This window comes from Eptatretus burgeri, chromosome 7 (genome assembly GCF_056783735.1).
Source record: "Eptatretus burgeri isolate ZD-2024b chromosome 7, Ebu_testis_v1, whole genome shotgun sequence".
Taxonomy (NCBI): domain Eukaryota; kingdom Metazoa; phylum Chordata; class Myxini; order Myxiniformes; family Myxinidae; genus Eptatretus; species Eptatretus burgeri.
The window spans coordinates 49867176-49884684 of record NC_140967.1 but is presented as its reverse complement, the minus strand read 5'-3'; the positions used below and the strand labels follow the sequence as shown (position 1 = coordinate 49884684).

At 44.2% G+C, this 17509-nt stretch overlaps 1 protein-coding gene across 6 annotated transcripts in view; it reads left to right on the top strand.

The window, feature by feature from the left end:
- The window catches only part of ATP6V0D1 (ATPase H+ transporting V0 subunit d1), a 43921-nt gene extending 31218 nt beyond the window's left edge, over positions 1–12703 (top strand). For 2 of the 6 annotated variants that reach the window (XM_085888463.1, XM_085888458.1), the window contains 4 exons: positions 4483–4659; positions 4806–4883; positions 11558–11722; positions 11860–12505. In XM_085888463.1, the coding sequence (XP_085744589.1) occupies positions 4483–4659; positions 4806–4883; positions 11558–11719 (417 nt within the window). In that variant the 3' untranslated portion in view covers positions 11720–11722; positions 11860–12505. Of the gene's footprint in view, positions 1–4482; positions 4660–4805; positions 4884–11557; positions 11723–11824; positions 12506–12555 lie in introns of those variants that run through there. The other 4 variants (XM_085888462.1, XM_085888461.1, XM_085888460.1 and 1 more) reach the window with 4 other exon arrangements.
- The last annotated feature ends 4806 nt before the right edge of the window (positions 12704–17509 follow it).

Below are 17509 nucleotides of genomic sequence, written 5' to 3'. Positions count from 1 at the left end.
TAGTATTCGACAGCCATGAATAGGGATGATGGGACACACAAACTTGTATACAAAGGACAGATAAATAAGTACAATGTCAAAGCCCCCATTGTTTTAGTAATTTTGCTGTATGGAGTTAAAGGGCCTGGCCATATTTATGTACAACTAAAATGGCTGCCACTCCACCAGTCGGCCATCTTTGATCAGGTTGCAAAATAAAGTGAATTGCACGTGTATGCCATCATGTACTGTGTTTGTGCCAAGTTTGAACAAAATCAGACTAAGCATGTCTGAAAAATTGTTGAGTACACATTTAAGTAACAAAATGGCCACCAGTCATCCAACTTGATCTGATATCGAAAAAAAAATGGCATGCATATGTAAGCCATCGTTCATTATCCGGATGCCAAGATTGAACAACATCGGTAAATGCATGTCCGAGAAATGGTTGAGGACGTGTTCAACATCGGGTGTTTTTACTAGTAAAATAGCCACCAGTCGGTCATCTTAGATCTGATCTTGGAAAAAAAAATGATGGGCATATGTAAGCCATCATTCATTATCCGGGTGCCACGTTTCAACAACATCGGTAAATGCATGTCCGAAATATGGTTGAGGACATGATCGACACCAAGGTTTTTTTGGGGTTTTTTTAAACAACTAAAATGGCCGCCAATCGGCCATCTTGGATTTGATGTCAAAAACAATGGCGTGTGTATGTATACGATGTGTTGTCTTTGTGCCAAGTACAAAAAACATCGGTCCAGACATGTCCGAGATATGGTTGCGGACGGACGCATGCACACGAAAATCGAGACCAAATCCCGAAGCCCCTGGTTGAAGGTACGGATACCCCGTTCCAAGTCCAATGGGGGCTAATAACTACCCTCCCAATGGTGGTAAACCCCATATTCACACACTATCAACAATGGGAACAGGTGAGGACTTGTGGTAGACACAATTTGGCGATGTGCAGGGTGGTGATTGTGAAGTATGTGTAGGATGGCACAAACAATGAGGAGCGCTGAGACATAGTCCCGTCTCTCTCTCAAGCAGTCCTTCTTTGACCATGAAGCAACCAAGAGAAAGATGAGGGATGTTACTGTCTTTAAAGTCTAACTCCAACTGCCATGTGCAGCGCAGCCACGGCCATTGTCAATTCGAGGGGCAACCTCCGTGGGTGACTGGTGTGGGATGTACCCAGCAACTCATTGGCAGCCCGCTGCTTGTGGGCGTCACCATCGAGTCAGCCGTTCCGCCATGCGGTGCAGCCCCAATAAAAAAAGTCTTGCACCCCTCTCCAAGGTTGCTCAGCCGACCTCGTCACCATGGCCTGCGGTGCACCGGCCAAACAGTCCATGATGGTTTCCTTTAAAAGCGTTATGCGCTTTCTTTGTGTCTGTCTTAAATGCCACAAATCCTCGCCCGGCCTCACCTGAGAGAATGTTTTACACAACACAAAGTTACTTATTCCATACTGTCTAAAAGTTAATGCTTACCTCCGACTCGATGCATGTTTTACAATATGACTTACCTCGAGACAAATAGCTATTACAAGGGGAATCTAAGCTACGCGATCACACGGTCCATACTATTCTTAATACGATCTATTAATGGATCGCCCTCCCCTCACCTTGAAGCCTTTTCTTTGATTGTATGTATATATATATATATGTATATGCACACAAGCAAATACAACGCTTCGCTGACGGGGTTGTGAAGGGGAGGGGGGTGGAGAAAGAGAAATAAAGGGAGAGAAGGGGGGAGGCAGAGAGGACTGAGGGAAGGGAAGGGTGGGGAGAGGAGGGAGGGAAGCAAGAAGGGGAAGCTAGGAAGGGGGTTCGAGGGAGGGAGAGCAACTCTTCACAAAATGTTGCTATGTGCTGGAGGAGAAAGGGGGGTGGGGGTAGAGATAGAGATATAGAAGTGTGGGAGGTGAGTGCTGCATTTTATTAGGGGGGGGTGAGGAGGAAAAAATAGAGATCGGTGAGGAGTGGAGGTGGCATGAGGAAAGAGAGTGATATGTTATGCTAATGACCGAACACAAATTTAAAAAAATCTCATGTCAGAATAGCTGTACACACAACGACACAACAGAGTTTGTGAAGTAATCTGCTGGCACATCTGCAAAAATTTTGATCTCCCAGTTCCAGAGAATTTGTGGGAACATGAACCAAAAGCATTGACTGAGAGCATAGAAGTACCGCTCATGTATGACCTTGTGATCCCATCGAGCGTGAACATTGAAAACAAAGCTTTGCCATCAGATATCATACTTCGGTACAAAAAAAGAGAAGAAGAAGGCATTGCGAAGTGAAGTGTTAATACCAGTGATTTTGCACTAAACAATGCAGAATTCAAGAAAATAAACAAATACCAAGATCTCAAGAATGAAGTGAAAAAATCCTGGAAACTGAAGAATGCCAAAGTTGTACCAGTGATAGTTGAAGCTATGGGAATAATGACAAAGAACCTCACAGAGATATTAAAAACCATCCCTGGGAATATTATTACAAACGAACTACAGTTGGAAGCCGTCTGGGGCTGAGCGACGATCCTTAAGAGAGCTCTCGGCACAAAACTTTGAGAACAGAAAACTTCACAGCTTGGTCCATGAATCGTGACCCCTTACCGAAAGGAAGGTGGATACTTTGAGCCCGCCCTGGGAGGACTCAACTCCACATTCTGAAACTCGCATATGAAGACACCAATCAACAACACACGCACGCACACACACACACACACACACACACACACACACACACACACACACACACACACACACACACACACACCAAGTGAAGAAAAACGACAAACACAAAGATTTACCTTGAACAGCGTTCTTTGAAACAGGATTTAAAGTGGGTAATTAGCAAAATTCAATTCAAAAATGTTCCAAGTCACAGAACACAAAATGTCGATCTCCACTCTCTGCCTTCACAGCAAGAACAAACATGGTGAACACCTGGACGGATGGACCTATTGTTCTTTTTTTTTCATATGTATCGATGTCGAAGTGAGAGGTGGATTACAAATGGAGATCCTTACAAAGCGATCCTTGCACATTTTCAGTGGATGAGACACCTCCCGAGGCACCCACCGCACGGCACTGAGGGACCCAACAAAGGTGGAAACATACATCTGATCGATGTGAGATTGAAAGCACATGTACTTTTTCCCGAAACGAACAACCAAGCAGCTTGGAGAGCCCTTGCCAAGTGGCTTAAGCATTTAAGCAAGCACTCCAATGAAACGGTTGATATGAAACGGCTCCCTTGGCACGCAATTGGCAATCACCGACTCGTCACATTAAACATGCACCTCCCGGAGACACCCGACATGTCACATATGTTGAAATTGGACAAATTAATACTTTTCTCTGAGTCGGAACTGCTTGTAAGTTCGATTCTGGAGCGTAATTTTGTAATTTTTTTTAGTTTAAGAGATACTCATGGCGAACGCATCTGCGGAAATTAAATAAAACGATGAAAGCTGACGTTTCCGGGCGTTTATAAGCATTGCAACGTACCCAGAGACTCATAGCTATGATGAACAGCTTGTTCCAAGTTGCAGCTTGTTTCAAGTCAAGGTAAGTTTGAGCAGGCCAAAAGCAATGGCGGTTTCAGACCCCAGCGAGGTTATGCAGGAAACGCCTTTCGACCCCAGATAGCCAGGTGGCCGAGGATCACCTGATGAAGGATATAATTAAATAAGGCCGCAAATTATCTTCAAAAGCGGTGTTTTAATTAAGCGAAACACCCAATTTTCACTCTTGCACTTCCTTGGAGTTTTCTTCATATGCATGCAAAGTTTCAGGTTGCTCGGTTTTATAGTTTTGGAGTTATGGAGGAGACACACAAACATTACCTTTTATTAGTACAAGAAAGTACAATTCTAGATCTTTGTGCCAATTTCCCTTAAAGTTTCTCTGCCACATGATTGTAACCACATTCTTTCCATTCAATATCATGGAAAAATATTTTGCAATTCTTAATAATGAAATTAGTGTTAAAACACAAAATAAGGGCACTCTGGCCAATCGGTGGGGAGAGCGGCAGAGCTTGGCTTGCGCCTCAGCACTTCTGAGTCACGTGTGAAGGTGTTATTTCAGGAATCGAACCAATTGCATTTAATTATTGATATTCTATGTGCAGAATGGAAATTGATCTCCGCAGAAGTACACCGAGTGTAAGTAGTTAGCTCACGATCCTATACAACCTCAAACGAGGGAATGAGGTCATTTGGCCCATCGGTGTCGTGTTGTACTCCCGGATTCATCTTTGCGACAGCTCTGAAACTTAATTTTCTTGATGTTTTGAGAAAGTCTAAATAACCCGATTTTGATCGGGTGACCCAAGTTGTGTACATTACGTGCATATGTACAGGTAAGGAGTAGGCATATATTCCCCATCAATCAAACTTTTTTTTGTGTAAGATTACTTGTGTATCTGCTACGCAAAGTTATCGTCATGTCCAATATTATTTCCTCTTGCTTTCCTGCAGTTTGAGGCAGATCGCCGTGCAATCATCATTACAATCAACTCGTTTGGCACAGAGCTGTCAAAGGAAGATCGTGCGAAACTGTTCCCCCGTTGTGGCAAGCTACACCCAGAAGGTCTAGCACAACTGGCCAGAGCAGACGACTATGAACAAGTCAAGAATGTAGCCGACTACTATCCCGTAGGTTTTGCACCACACCGTGCAGATGGCACTAACCACAGCACCGTGGCCTCACTGGCACGAGGAAATACAAAATGATTTAGGTCATTATTTGGGGCATTGGCTCCAGTTGGACACATTCCACAGATTGATTCTTGTGGCTGCAGGATTACAAGCAGCTGTTTGAAGGCGTCGGCAGTAACCCCGGCGAGAAGACCTTGGAAGACCGCTTCTTTGAGCACGAGGTATCTGTTTAGAATTGCCGCCTCTTTGAACACGAGGTGTCTGTTTATAATTGTTTCCTTTCTCGCTGGCTTACATAAAAAGTTTGTTTTGTGTTTGTTTTTTTGTTTTTTCCCCTTCCCTGCATATTATTATTTTACAGCTTTATCTCAATATTGCTGCAATGCAGTCATGTGTTTCAAATGCGCATTTGGATAAATTATTATTTATTTTCCTCGTGTTTACGTGTGCGTATAGCATCCACGAGCTAAGCTCTGGTTCTTGTTCTTGGAGGACCGTGTTTGTACATTCGGTAACTTCTGAACCATTTTTATTCGCATCGTGACGTAGGCAAATCGAAAGCTTCGCTTGATTTTATTCCCAAGTAAAGGAAATGCTGGGAAGGTTGAACGCAGTGCCCCCTTCGACCGGGTCTTCATTCGTGTCTCGTTTAAGTGTAGGCTTTTCTCGAGTTGAAACCCAATAAGATCGGTTTGCCATTTTACTTTGCCCATTGCGAGCGTCTTAATATTTACACCAAGAGACTTCTGCGTCTGTTGCAGCACACCTTTTCTGCTGAACCTTTCAAAACCACTTAGTTTGATTGCATGACAAACTTTGTGTCGGTATTTTTCAGCTGAATGAACCAAAAATAGTTTTGTGTACATCTCAGGTTCTTACTTGGTCTGAGATTAATTTGCTGAATTGTTTTTTTCTTACTTCGTGAAAGCCATAATGTTCACCAAATTGCTCTTTTGGCCTCCGGTTGTGTTTTGCAGTTGTAAAGTGAAAGTAATTTGATGCTGATGGAATTTTTTATAAACAGTGTTAACTCCTTAAACAAAATCCATCCTTGATGCGTTGTCGTCCATTCCTCAAGCTTATACATGCGGTACTTATGAGGCGATTCAGTTTTGGCCTAATATCTCATGAGATTCACCTCGTAAGCATGCCGTGTGTCATGGAAGCTTTCATGATATCGAGGATGGATTTTGCTTTGAACAGTTTGTACTGTTTGTTAAAATTTACTGTTTTAACATCCCCGGTTTGTTGTTTGTTTATTTTGTTTGTTTGTATTTTTTTCAGTATCGAAGGCTCATGGAAGAGCTGTCACACAGATCACGCATACACATGCAGATGCAGACACCAGATATTGCAGGACTTTACTTCAGACAAATGCAGCGGTGATCTTGGGGGAAGTGAGGTAACTTTCTGGGGTATTGGGTGGTACCGGCGACACCATTTTGTTGCATCACTACTCTCCCTGCAGTCAGTGTGGCAATTGAGGAGAAATATTTTTTGCCCCCTTCCTCTTTCCCAATTGATGATCCTTAGAAAAGCGCACAGCTTATCATTGGGATGTCAACCCATGGGATTTATCTGTGCTCTCTCCTCTAAATGCTGAGCATGAAGCAGCAGTACCATTTTTAAAGTCTTTGGTATGATTTGGCCAGGGTCAGAATTCAACCACTGACCTCCCATACTCACAATGGACACTCTCACCATGACGCCACCGGGTCCAGTAATCCTTACTTCACCCAATCTTATACTTTAATACCGAGTTGGGGCATTCTCACGTAATTTTGTGGAGGTAATCAGGGCGTCTTAACCTTAACAAACACTTACATTGCCGGTGTCACATTGACAAAATGTTAAAGCTATGCAGGATACCATTTCCACAAGATCTGACATGAAATGTCAGTGTATTTGCCAATTTTAAACACTTATGATAATTCTTATGAGCAGACATCTATTGTCTATCAGAAAACATGCACCACATATCACGGTCCACATCATCACTTGACGTTGAAATCTTATTTCTACCAATACGCAATCCAAAAAATTGTTCATTTGAGGTGAGACATGTCAGACGAGCACACTACTCTCGATTAACTACGTACTCATGAGTTAAACTGCAGAACTTTTGAAAAAAAGAAAGTAACAAGCCGAACAACTCCTTTACTGGGAGGGTCCAGGGGCATGCCCCCCCCCTCAAAAATATTTGAAAAAATTATGTGAAAATATGCATTTGGGAGTTGCTGTTCTTCTCTTCCCTTTATAAGGGGGTGAGGTCCGATGGCACCGAGCTTCTGCCCTGCCTTGACCATGATACTCCTCCACCTCCTTCCGTCATCAGCCAACTCTCGCCACTCTCCAACCACCCCTACCTTTCGGATATCCCTCCTCACACAATCCTTCCATCTCAACTGTGGTCTACCTCTTTTCTTCCTACCTTTCTCCCTCAACCTATCTGCTCTCTTTGCCATTCTCTTACCCCATCCGCACCAAGTGTCCAGCCCATCTCAGCAAACATTTCACCAATCTCCCCATCAAATTCATCTGCACACCGATCTCCTCCCTCAGTTCATCCATCCTCCTTCTATCCATCCTCTTCACTCTCACAATCCTCCTGACCCAGTTGTTCTCGCGAACCTGCAGCCTCTGTTTTTATCTCTCCGTCGGCGCACCGTCTTCAGACCGTAAAAATAAGCCGACGTTGCACACGACATCAGAACCTTCCCTCTCAAATTGTAACATACTGTCCAAATTGCAACAAAACAAACGATGCAAATGAAAGTGATATTGGGGGCAGATTTTTTTTTTTTTTACTTCACCTGAACATCCATTGCTGTGAAGATTATTTTTAGTTGGTTAGTACAGCATTTGGTTTTCACAAAAGAAATGAATGCTGAATGTCACAAACCTTTCCAGGACTTTTAATACAAGTGTTTTATAAAGGGAATGGGGTTTGGGGGTTGGGGGTATCACACCATGTAATCGAGAGGTTTCCTAGAATCGCCTTCACTCGTGGTGCAAAACCAGACCATTCACTACCCCCCTTGTGCTGTCCATAATCTCTGTCCAAAAGACCTCGCCGAGCACTCTGTTGTGCGCTTGTGGCCATTTTGGTTGGATTATATTTCCTGGATTAAGTGGGTTTTCATTATGTCGGATCGCTAGTGTACTTTATTTATTTATTTCTTTCTCTGCCTGTTTTCACGTCTATCCCTTGCCCTGGTATTCTGTTTTTGTCATCCCGTGCCTTCTTATAATATACTGTTATTGGTGTGGTGACCAACCATTGCACATTTAGCGCGTGAGAAACCATTTTGGTGCAGCTTTAATGGCAAATCCATAGGGGAGGTTAAAATTGGTAATTTTCTCTGCAAAGAGATCAACGGAATTAACAATTCCAACCACCCACTATAGCAGGGGTCAGTAAACATTCACAATGCCATGTGCAATGTGCACGGGGGAAAGTTCCAAGTCGTAATAAACAAATGAGTTTTGAAATATTTATTTTATTTGCATTTGTAACATTCTCGTCCCTGTGCCTACCACGCTTTTCTCATCCCCAGTCCTCCCCCCGACAAAACTGAGTTGAGAGCCTGATGAATTTGGCCTCTTGCGTCGATGTTCCTTGTTAAGATATATTGGCCTCATTTCGATGTGGTCATAAACTTCACCGCGACCAACAGTCATTGTCAGGTTTTGTATTTGTGTGCAGCAGAATAGTGTCTTGACTTTGTGCAATGTAAAGACGGCACTTCGGTATTTACAGTGACGTTCACATCGGAGCGAACAACAATGGGAAAATCCAACAATGGACACTATTTCCGTATCTACCGACGTACACATATACGGTCTCCTGCCTGGCAGATGTCTGATCACGGAAACGAGCTTGCAAGCTTTTGTACCCAGCTCACTTCTACAAAAAAAATCTTGTAAACAATGACCATGGGAGTACAGTAATTCACATAATCGTGGTCATGCGTTGGCATTTCACCCCATCAGATGAAATGGGTTGAGAAACATATCAGAATAACACCTCAATTCCCAATAATCGTGGCATGTGAAGACCGACCCTCTAACACCCTTGAAGACACTTTTTAACTCTTTGTACACCAAAGACTCTTTATACCTTCATACCCCTAACACCTGTCAGACTCCTAACACCCCGCAGACCCTTTATAACCTGTTTTTTTCAGGTTCTACTCATCTTGGTTGGTAGCATACCAAAAAGGCCCATGTGGCAAAGAAACCGGTGTCCATGACTATTTCACCCCATTGCAATCAAATGGATGCCTTGTTTTGGCATAATGGTTCGTGTGGTGGGCTTGGGATCCGAGGATCCTGAGTTCAAATACAGATTGCTGGTAGCAAAATGAGTGCCAGCTTGCTGCTATCCTGTGTCAGAGTGGTGACCTGTCCAGGATTGTACTCACAAGCCAAGGAGACTGTTTGGGCAGCACCAACGCTCTGCACAGAGAATGGTCCCAATGGATGGATGGATGGAATCAAATGGGTTATTTTAAAAGATTTTATGATTGCCAAACCTCAGGAATTTTTCAAGTTATCACATTGAAACTTACACAGCTTATTTGTATGCATGTATAGTATTGTTGTAGAATTCCCGCCCGTCGGCGTGCGAACGACCGCGTCTAACCAATAGCGGTCGCTTCGCCCACCGAACGGACAATCCAGTCGTAACTTTCTGGAACAATGCCAGAAACCAGTCACGGGTGGGTTTTTAATCCCACCACGGCCCAGTCTGTATTCTACCCGCGTGAAATAGGGTCAATCGCCGAATATCGATATACATAAGTACCCGCGCGGGTAACCTACCGAGGGACCGTACCTCGGCGAAGGCCTGCTTGGACACGAACCGCTTAAGCAGTCTGTTCCATTGTGGGATAACCGAGCGGGTATTATTGCCAGACCTCGCCGGACCCGATTCTATTTACCGGCTATTTAAAAACCAACTATATTCCGAATGCAAGATGGGGCAGTTCAATGAGGGAATGGACGCAACGAACAGGTTTACATTCACACAATGACATTAATTATAATAAAGCACGTATGCAATTAAACGAGGCAAAACACGTATGCAATTAAATAAGGCAAAACACGTATGCAATTATACAAGCAACAAAGGCACGACAAAAGAACTACAACTGTCTACTTATGATGTACAGTCACTTAAACTTAACAGCAGTTCCTACTTATTAGACGGGCCCACGGACACATGTACGCACACACACACACACACCCAAAAAATGGTGTCAGAGGCCTTTAATAATGAGCTCAAGCTCGGAGGACAGGTGAGCTGAAACCCAGAACCTATCTCGAACCTCTCCACCTCATGTGGTCTTCAAGTTGTTCGGACCCGGGCTCCAGCGAGAGCGAGCTGGATCCAATTGCCGAGCCGCGATCCTTCCCGAGCTCCCGCGAATCCTCCCGCGAATCCTCCCGCGCTTCTCAACAAGTGCTGGTGAGACGAGGCGCCGATCCTTCCCATCAATGTGTCGCTTCCCCGAGGAACCACTTCCACGAAGAGGTCGATGAGTCGCACCAAGCCGGAAACCAAAATGGAGAACAAATAGCTCCACGAACCAAGAAGAAGAAGCCACCACTCACAGCTCAAGCCGAGGAACCGGCTTCACTTCCTTCCAAACAGGGCAGCTTGAAGCAAAAAGCTCTCCCGAGCCAAGCAGAAGCCGAAGCTCACAGAACCATCAAAGCAAAAAGCCTCCTCCCGAGCCAGGCCTCAGCCGAAGCTCACTAAGCCAGCCGAAGCAAAAAGCTTCTGAAGGCCTCAACCCTAACCCAAGCCAAACAGGACCCAAAGGTCTGCTGAGCGACTACTCTCTGCCGAAGCAAAAAGCTTACTCCTCTTATCCTTCTCCCGCCCTTCCCCACTCCCGGCATGACTCATGACTCATGACTCATGCCCTCGTGCTCCATCCCTCGCTCAGCCACGGGTGGGAGGGAGTTGTTGACATCATGAGTCACGGGACGGCAGGGTTCTTCTTCCTCTTCGCAGAAGAGGGGGAGGGATGTCTCCATTGTTCGTTCCCTAACTATTAATTCGATCCGCAGCGCATCTAATCGATTTCTGAACATTTAAACAATGAAAGGTGAGCTATCTCGGGAACAAGCACTTATCGACATAGCTGACTAAAGGAACCTGTATGTTGTGTGCAATCGAATTCTCAAATTCGTAACAGTATACATGTATAAAATCTGGTCCAAATTCATCAAAGGTCAAAGTCAATGCCATCCAAAACATGGAACAGCTATTAGGTGGCAATTAGAAAATGTATCAACCAAATGCAAAACACTTGATGGGTCAAATTACCAAATTGCTGTTTCCATGGCAACTATTTTTTTATTTGAATTTCGCAAGTATTATGCTATCCACGACATCTTATCTTATTATACTTTACTACCGAATTAGGGCATTCTCACGCGATTTTGTGGAGGTAATGAGGGCATCTTAGCCTTTACAAACACTTACATTACTGGTGTCACATTGACGACAATATGTTGGAGCTATGCATGATACCATTTACCAAACGATCTGACATGAAATGTCAGTGTATTTGCAAATTTTAATCACTTATGATAGTTGAATTCCTGTTTCTACCAATACACACTCCACAAAATTGCTAATTTCAGGTGAGGCATCTACAAACCTGTCGGAGGCATGTACCCTGCTGGCGTTCTTAATTACCTGGCTTTCTTCAAAGTTATTTGGTTGCAACAGTACCTTGAATTCAATTATTTGTTTAAAACTTTAAGTTATGGCATATGGCAAGTTGAATTGGTCTATATGCTGTGGTTTGCTTTTGTACATAACGGTCCATGTTAACCTCAGCATAAATAATAGCCTGTTGTTGTTTTGGTCTTTTCCCAGGTGAAGCTGAATATTTTGGCTTTCTTGAACCAATTCCACTTTGGTGTTTTCTACTCGTATGTGAAATTGAAAGAACAAGAGTGCCGGAACATTGTGTGGATCGCAGAGTGCATTGCGCAGCGCCATCGTGCAAAGATAGATAACTACATTCCAATATTTTGAGCGGTGAGTGTAATCGCACTGTACCAAAAGCAAGCACACATTCTATCCTTTTAATTATTATTATTATTATTATTATTATTATTATTTTTATTATTTTCCTCCCAGCAAGATGAGTGATTTAGGCATGAACTATTCTCCAGATCCCAATGCGATGTTTGAATGGGCCCACCATTTAAGGTGAAAAGAAAATCCAATTTTATCGGCTTTACTCCTGGGGGATATAAGGACCAAGAATTGTTTTTGCATTTTTTAAATCGTATTATCAATCATGTCGGTTGTTTCATTTTTTGTTGTTTTCGTCGTTGTTGTTGTTGTTGTTGTTGTTGTTGTTCCCCCACCCCCTTTCCCTTCTAAGATTGCCTTTTGACTATTCATGCCTTTTGCATTTCCATCTTTGATCCTCCCATCATGATGCCGTCAGTTTTTTCCTGTTGGATACGAACCTCTACTCTCAATCTGTATTTGAATTGCTTGTCATTCAAATATCGAGCACCTTGGATGTTAGTGATTACCGATTTTTCCTTTTTGGGGTGATGGGGAGGGGATTTCAAGCATCGTCGCATAAAACTAATTTATTGTTGATGCAATGTAATGTAATGAATGTGAGATGTACAATTGCAGTCCTTTTAAAAAATTTTTGGCCTGTCAATACTGCAGAGTTTAAGATGTATAATTCTTATTGCCAGTGTGTGTCTTTGGTTGGTGTGTACATTGCTTAAAATATGCTTTTTCTTGATTGACTTGCACATGTTGTAAGCACTACGAAATAAAAAATATATAGTGGAATATATGCCGAGGAGTGTTTGCTTAAAGTGTTTTTTTTTTTCTTTTTTTAGGTGGTGAAAGTTGTTGCAAGTGTTGCGAAGTGTTTGTAAAGTTGTGTAATGCTAGGAACGCCAGTTCTTTTGAGGGTGCCTTTCGTGCATTCTGCCAGTCTTTCATGCAATAAACTGGTGTTCATATCATTCGGCATTGATTTGATGCTGATTTTGTACAACCGGTGGATAATCGTGTACACGAGGACTCACCATCAAAAATGGACCCTGACAAACTGACGGACAATGCTCCAGTGCTCTGTAAGACACGAAAAGCAAGTTATCCCGCACATGCGAAGCGAAAAGCAGGATTAAACAATTGCTTCATGTTTGTCTGTCCATCCATCCGTCTGTCTTATCAGTTTATTCGTCGGGCACCCGTGGGAAACCCACAGGAATAGAAATATTTGACATTTGGACATCTTGAGTTAGATGCTGCACGAAGAGTCTTCCAAAATGGGTACTGGCAATTCATGACATCCAGAAATGATGTATAATGTATACAATTTATTTACTTCACGTAACACACGAATACATGTCCATGCACATGTGAAATACAGTTTGTTTATAAGTCAAATATATCTGAAATGGCTGTGTTCAGAGCAAAGCCGAATTGCAACTTCAGATATTGTCTCAGAAGTTGCGAAATTTTCCATCATTACCTTGATAAAGTTATGCAGTTGAGCAGGTACGGCAAATAGTGTAGGTAATTGAACATTCCTCTTGGAGCAACAAAGTGTAAATCCATTCCCTTTCGCTGTTGATTAATTTGTGAAATGTTTCACATAACAGTTCGCACATGGTGAGGTCATAGGACCCCAATTATACTCTTGGATAATATTATCAGATACTTCGTCCAATTCATTATGGATGCTATTGTGTATGTTTGCTGAGCACACATTACCCTCCAAAGTCTTCATTGCTCAGCATCCTGTGCAAGTCTGCGTTGAAGTTCATCAGCCATCTCATTCTCCTGCCTCATTCCTTTGTTCACTTTGGAAATGGCAATTCCAAATGTAACAAGTTGTGTCCTCTGGTTTCAGCATACCAAATACCAGGGTGGTAGTTTATAGCTGGGTTGGGATTCCAACCCTGGCAAGGCAACTCAAAGCAGAATGTGCAATCCTGTGAGAGTCTCTAAGCTATCCTGACAGGCCATAAAATAACAAAAGCAATGCGATTGATTGTTTGAAATAATATTTTACTTTTACTCTGCTTAAGATGTGTGACGTCATCATGTTGATGTCATCCTGCTTCACACAGTAGCTTTATACCTGTGTGACTGTGATCAAAGAGTACCTAAGATTTGCAACTTTTTATTGTGACTCCGTCTAAAGAATGAAACATTTTATTGTGATGACTGTTGAAAGAATACCGCACAAATGGAAAAGTCCCTCGGAAAAAGTGTTGTGTGCGGTGTATAGCGGCATTACACCCCTCTGTCTGGTGAAAACCAAAATTGCTCTTTTCGTTCGTGTACAGCATACAAAAGGACTTTTTTTTTTTTTTTGATTGAAGATTTAAAAAAAAATTATTGAAAGTGGACATGTACATAACTTGTAAAATAAGAACTAAATAATATTTCTCAGGGAATTTTCCTTCTAATGCTTATTCATTTCACATAGTAGATGTGACTTACATGTCCATGCACATGTGAAATACATTTTGTTTATAAATCCTGTCTTGCACATGATTTAGCCTTGAAAACTCGTACAAAAACGAATTTTTATTTCATCGTCATCATCCTCGTCGTCATCATCATCATCACCTGGTGTTGGCTGATGGTTCGGGTGGCTGGCTTGGGATCCTAAGGTCCTGATCATCATCATCACTTGGTGTTGGCTGAGTGGTAAGGGTGGCTGGCTTGGGATCCTAAGGTCCTGATCATCATCATCACTTGGTGTTGGCTGATGGTTCGGGTGGCTGGCTTGGGATCCTAAGGTACTGAGAATGCATTTTTGTGTATAAACGCCAATGTTCATCCCACTTTCTCAGCTTTTGCTGAAACTGAAGGTTTAACCATCTCAACGAATACAAAAAATGAAATCAGAAGGTGAATTAGGGTTAAGGTGTAGCTGTATTTATATTATAGGTCTTAATTCCATGTTAAAATGCATTTTTCATCTAAAAACATGAATTTTCTTCTGTTTTTTTTTTTTGTTGTTTTTACATCCGAAACTTACACCATCTTAGCGACTACAAATAGAAATCAGATCTCGATTTAAAGTTAAGATAAAGCTGTGAGAGCCTTACCAAAGATGCTCCACAAAACAAACAAATTGATGGTAATGTCATTTTAAAGCCCCCTCCCCAAACAGATGGACAGAGACTGGCACAGATTTTATATATATATATATATATATATATGTATATGTATATATATGTATATGTATATGTATATATATGTATATGTATATATATGTATATGTATATGTATATATATATATAATCAGCCTGGTGTTGGCGCAGTGGTTCGGGCAGCAGCTTGGGATTCAAAAGGTCCTGAGTTGAAGCCCTGTTGGGCCACTGAATTAATACACCAGGAGGTTGACTCAGCCTGTCATCCTTCCGAAGTCGGTGAAATGAGTACCAGTATACTGGGCCAGTGTATACCCTGGTGAAAATAGGTGTACCATATCCCTGTGCCGTAAGAGGCGACTAGGGTTGCGTCAGGAAGGGCATCCGGCGTAAAACATGTGCCAAATCACTATGCGGATCATACGGATGATCTGCTGTGGCGACCCCTACTGGGAGCAGCCGAAAGAAGAAGATGTGTGTGTGTGTGTGTATATATATATATATATATATATATATATATATATATATATATATATATATATATATATATATATATATATATATATATATATATATATATATATATATATATTGTTGTGGTTGACCAAATTCGCAAACCACCATTCAGGTCCCTTAGGTGAGATATCTCGGTAAGTATATGTGTAGTTAGGCCCAAACCCGTTGTCTAGAGGGAATAAATGTCATTCATGAGGGCTGCGACTCTTCAGGATAGCCGTTTTTCTTTTACTATCTTTATTTTGGACCAACCGCCATTATTACCACCACCAACCACGTCTCAACAGCCATCACAACAACCACCAACCACAACGCCGCTTCACCACAACCGCCACGACCTTTACCGTCACAACTCGCCACCATCGCATCACCGTCATCTCGCGCCACTCGTGGGCACCGATGCTGGACTCGTGCGGGGCGCGCACCGAGGAGCGTGTTCAAAAGCATCGCGGACTTTCTGAAGAAAAACGGATCAAAAACGACTCACGCCCACTTTTGTTCCGTCCAATCGGTGAGCGAGGGGCGGTTTGGCCCCGCCTCCAGGGCGTTGGAGGGCGGTCGCTATATGCAAATTCATGGATCAAAAAGCATTCACGCCTACTTTTCCTCGGGCCAATGGGGAGCGAGGTGAAAGGTCGGAGGCAGAGGGTCAAAGATGAGAGAGCGAAGCCACGGGGCTTATAAAAAGGACTGCGTTCGTCAGTCGAGTTCAGTGCAGTTGGGAGTTCGCGGAGTCGGAGTGAAGAGGACGGAGCTGTGGAGAGGCGGCGGCGGCGAAGGCGGACGAGGGGGTGCTCGCGTCGGATTCGGGGAACTGCGGAGAGAAAGTCCGGCGGCGCGACCGAGGTCGTGGTGGAGACGCTCGTCGCAGGACCCGCGATTTCGTGAAATCCTCCTTTCCCCGAGCATCAGCAACCCCCTCCTGTTTCCCCCCCGCGCTGAGATAGTGCGACAAAAGGGGGCCCCCTTCCCACCCCCTACCAGACACTGTCCGCGAAGATTTTGGGACATTTGGAGACAGTGACAGACTTGTGGATGTGTAGCGGGGACGTAGTTTAGCTACGTAGTGTTAAAAGGAGCGTGCTATAGTTTAAGGGACGACGTGGGAGCACGAGTTAGTTAGGGGATGTAGTTAGGAGGATGGCAGAGTTCAGCGGTGAGTGTGTTGAAGAGTTGGTGAGTGAAGTGGAAGCATGTGCTTGGTGAGTGAGTGAGGCCAGCGGGTCTGTGTGAGTGGAGCGAATGGGGAATGCATGGTGCGATGAGTGATTGGGGGGAGGAGTGACTCCCGCCCAAGGGACCCCCGGGGTCAGTGTAGAGTGAGTTAGCTGGGTTAGTCAAATTAACAAAAATGGAGGTCGTTTTGCTGTTGGTGGGAATGTCGGCTCGAAACCCATTTGGAGGGGTGCAGGAGCCCTGTTGACGGGCTTGGGAGCGTGGCTGCGAAAGGTGAGTATCGCTGAGTGGGTACCCCGGGCACCAGGCTAGTCGGCCGTGGTAGGCCAAGGGCCCATGAGCCGGGATAGCGTAGTGGGCACGGGTGCGCCTGCTTGGTGCGGGGGCCCGGGGCGCCATTAGCCGCGTGGGCAGTGTTGTGGGCACGGGTGACCCTCGGAAAGGGGCCTGGGAAGCCAGCCTGCCACGTGTGCGTTTCAGGGGAGGTGCCATGGGGGGCACTCCCCGGTGTTAGGGAGCTGGGAGGCTCGGAGGCAGTGTAGTGCCCGGGGGTGCCATCGTCGGAGAATCGGCAGAGGGTCGTGCCTGCCAGAGGGAGCCACGTGTCCCAGCCAGGAGACCGTGTGAGGGCACGGAGAGAAAATTGGGGGGGGGGGCGAGGCCCGAAATTGTGAGGACACCAACACAGGCGACGGGAATCTGGGTTGTTAGAACCAATAGTTTAAGCGAGAGGTGCTTGTTGAAAGCCCCGGGGTAGTTTAGCAGTTAAATGGATAGGGTAGAATAGGAAGTGTACCCCTCCGCACCATCCATCCCCTCGCTGTCGTTGTGGGCCGCTGGACCCACTTTGTGTTATAGATCGCTGAACTCTGGGGAGGCCATTCTGAGGCTTGAGTAGGGCCTCGACAAAGGACGCTAGCTCTCCCTTACTCCCCTCCGGGAAGGGAACGTAGGGGTTGGGAGTAGGCTAGGTGACAGGATAGGT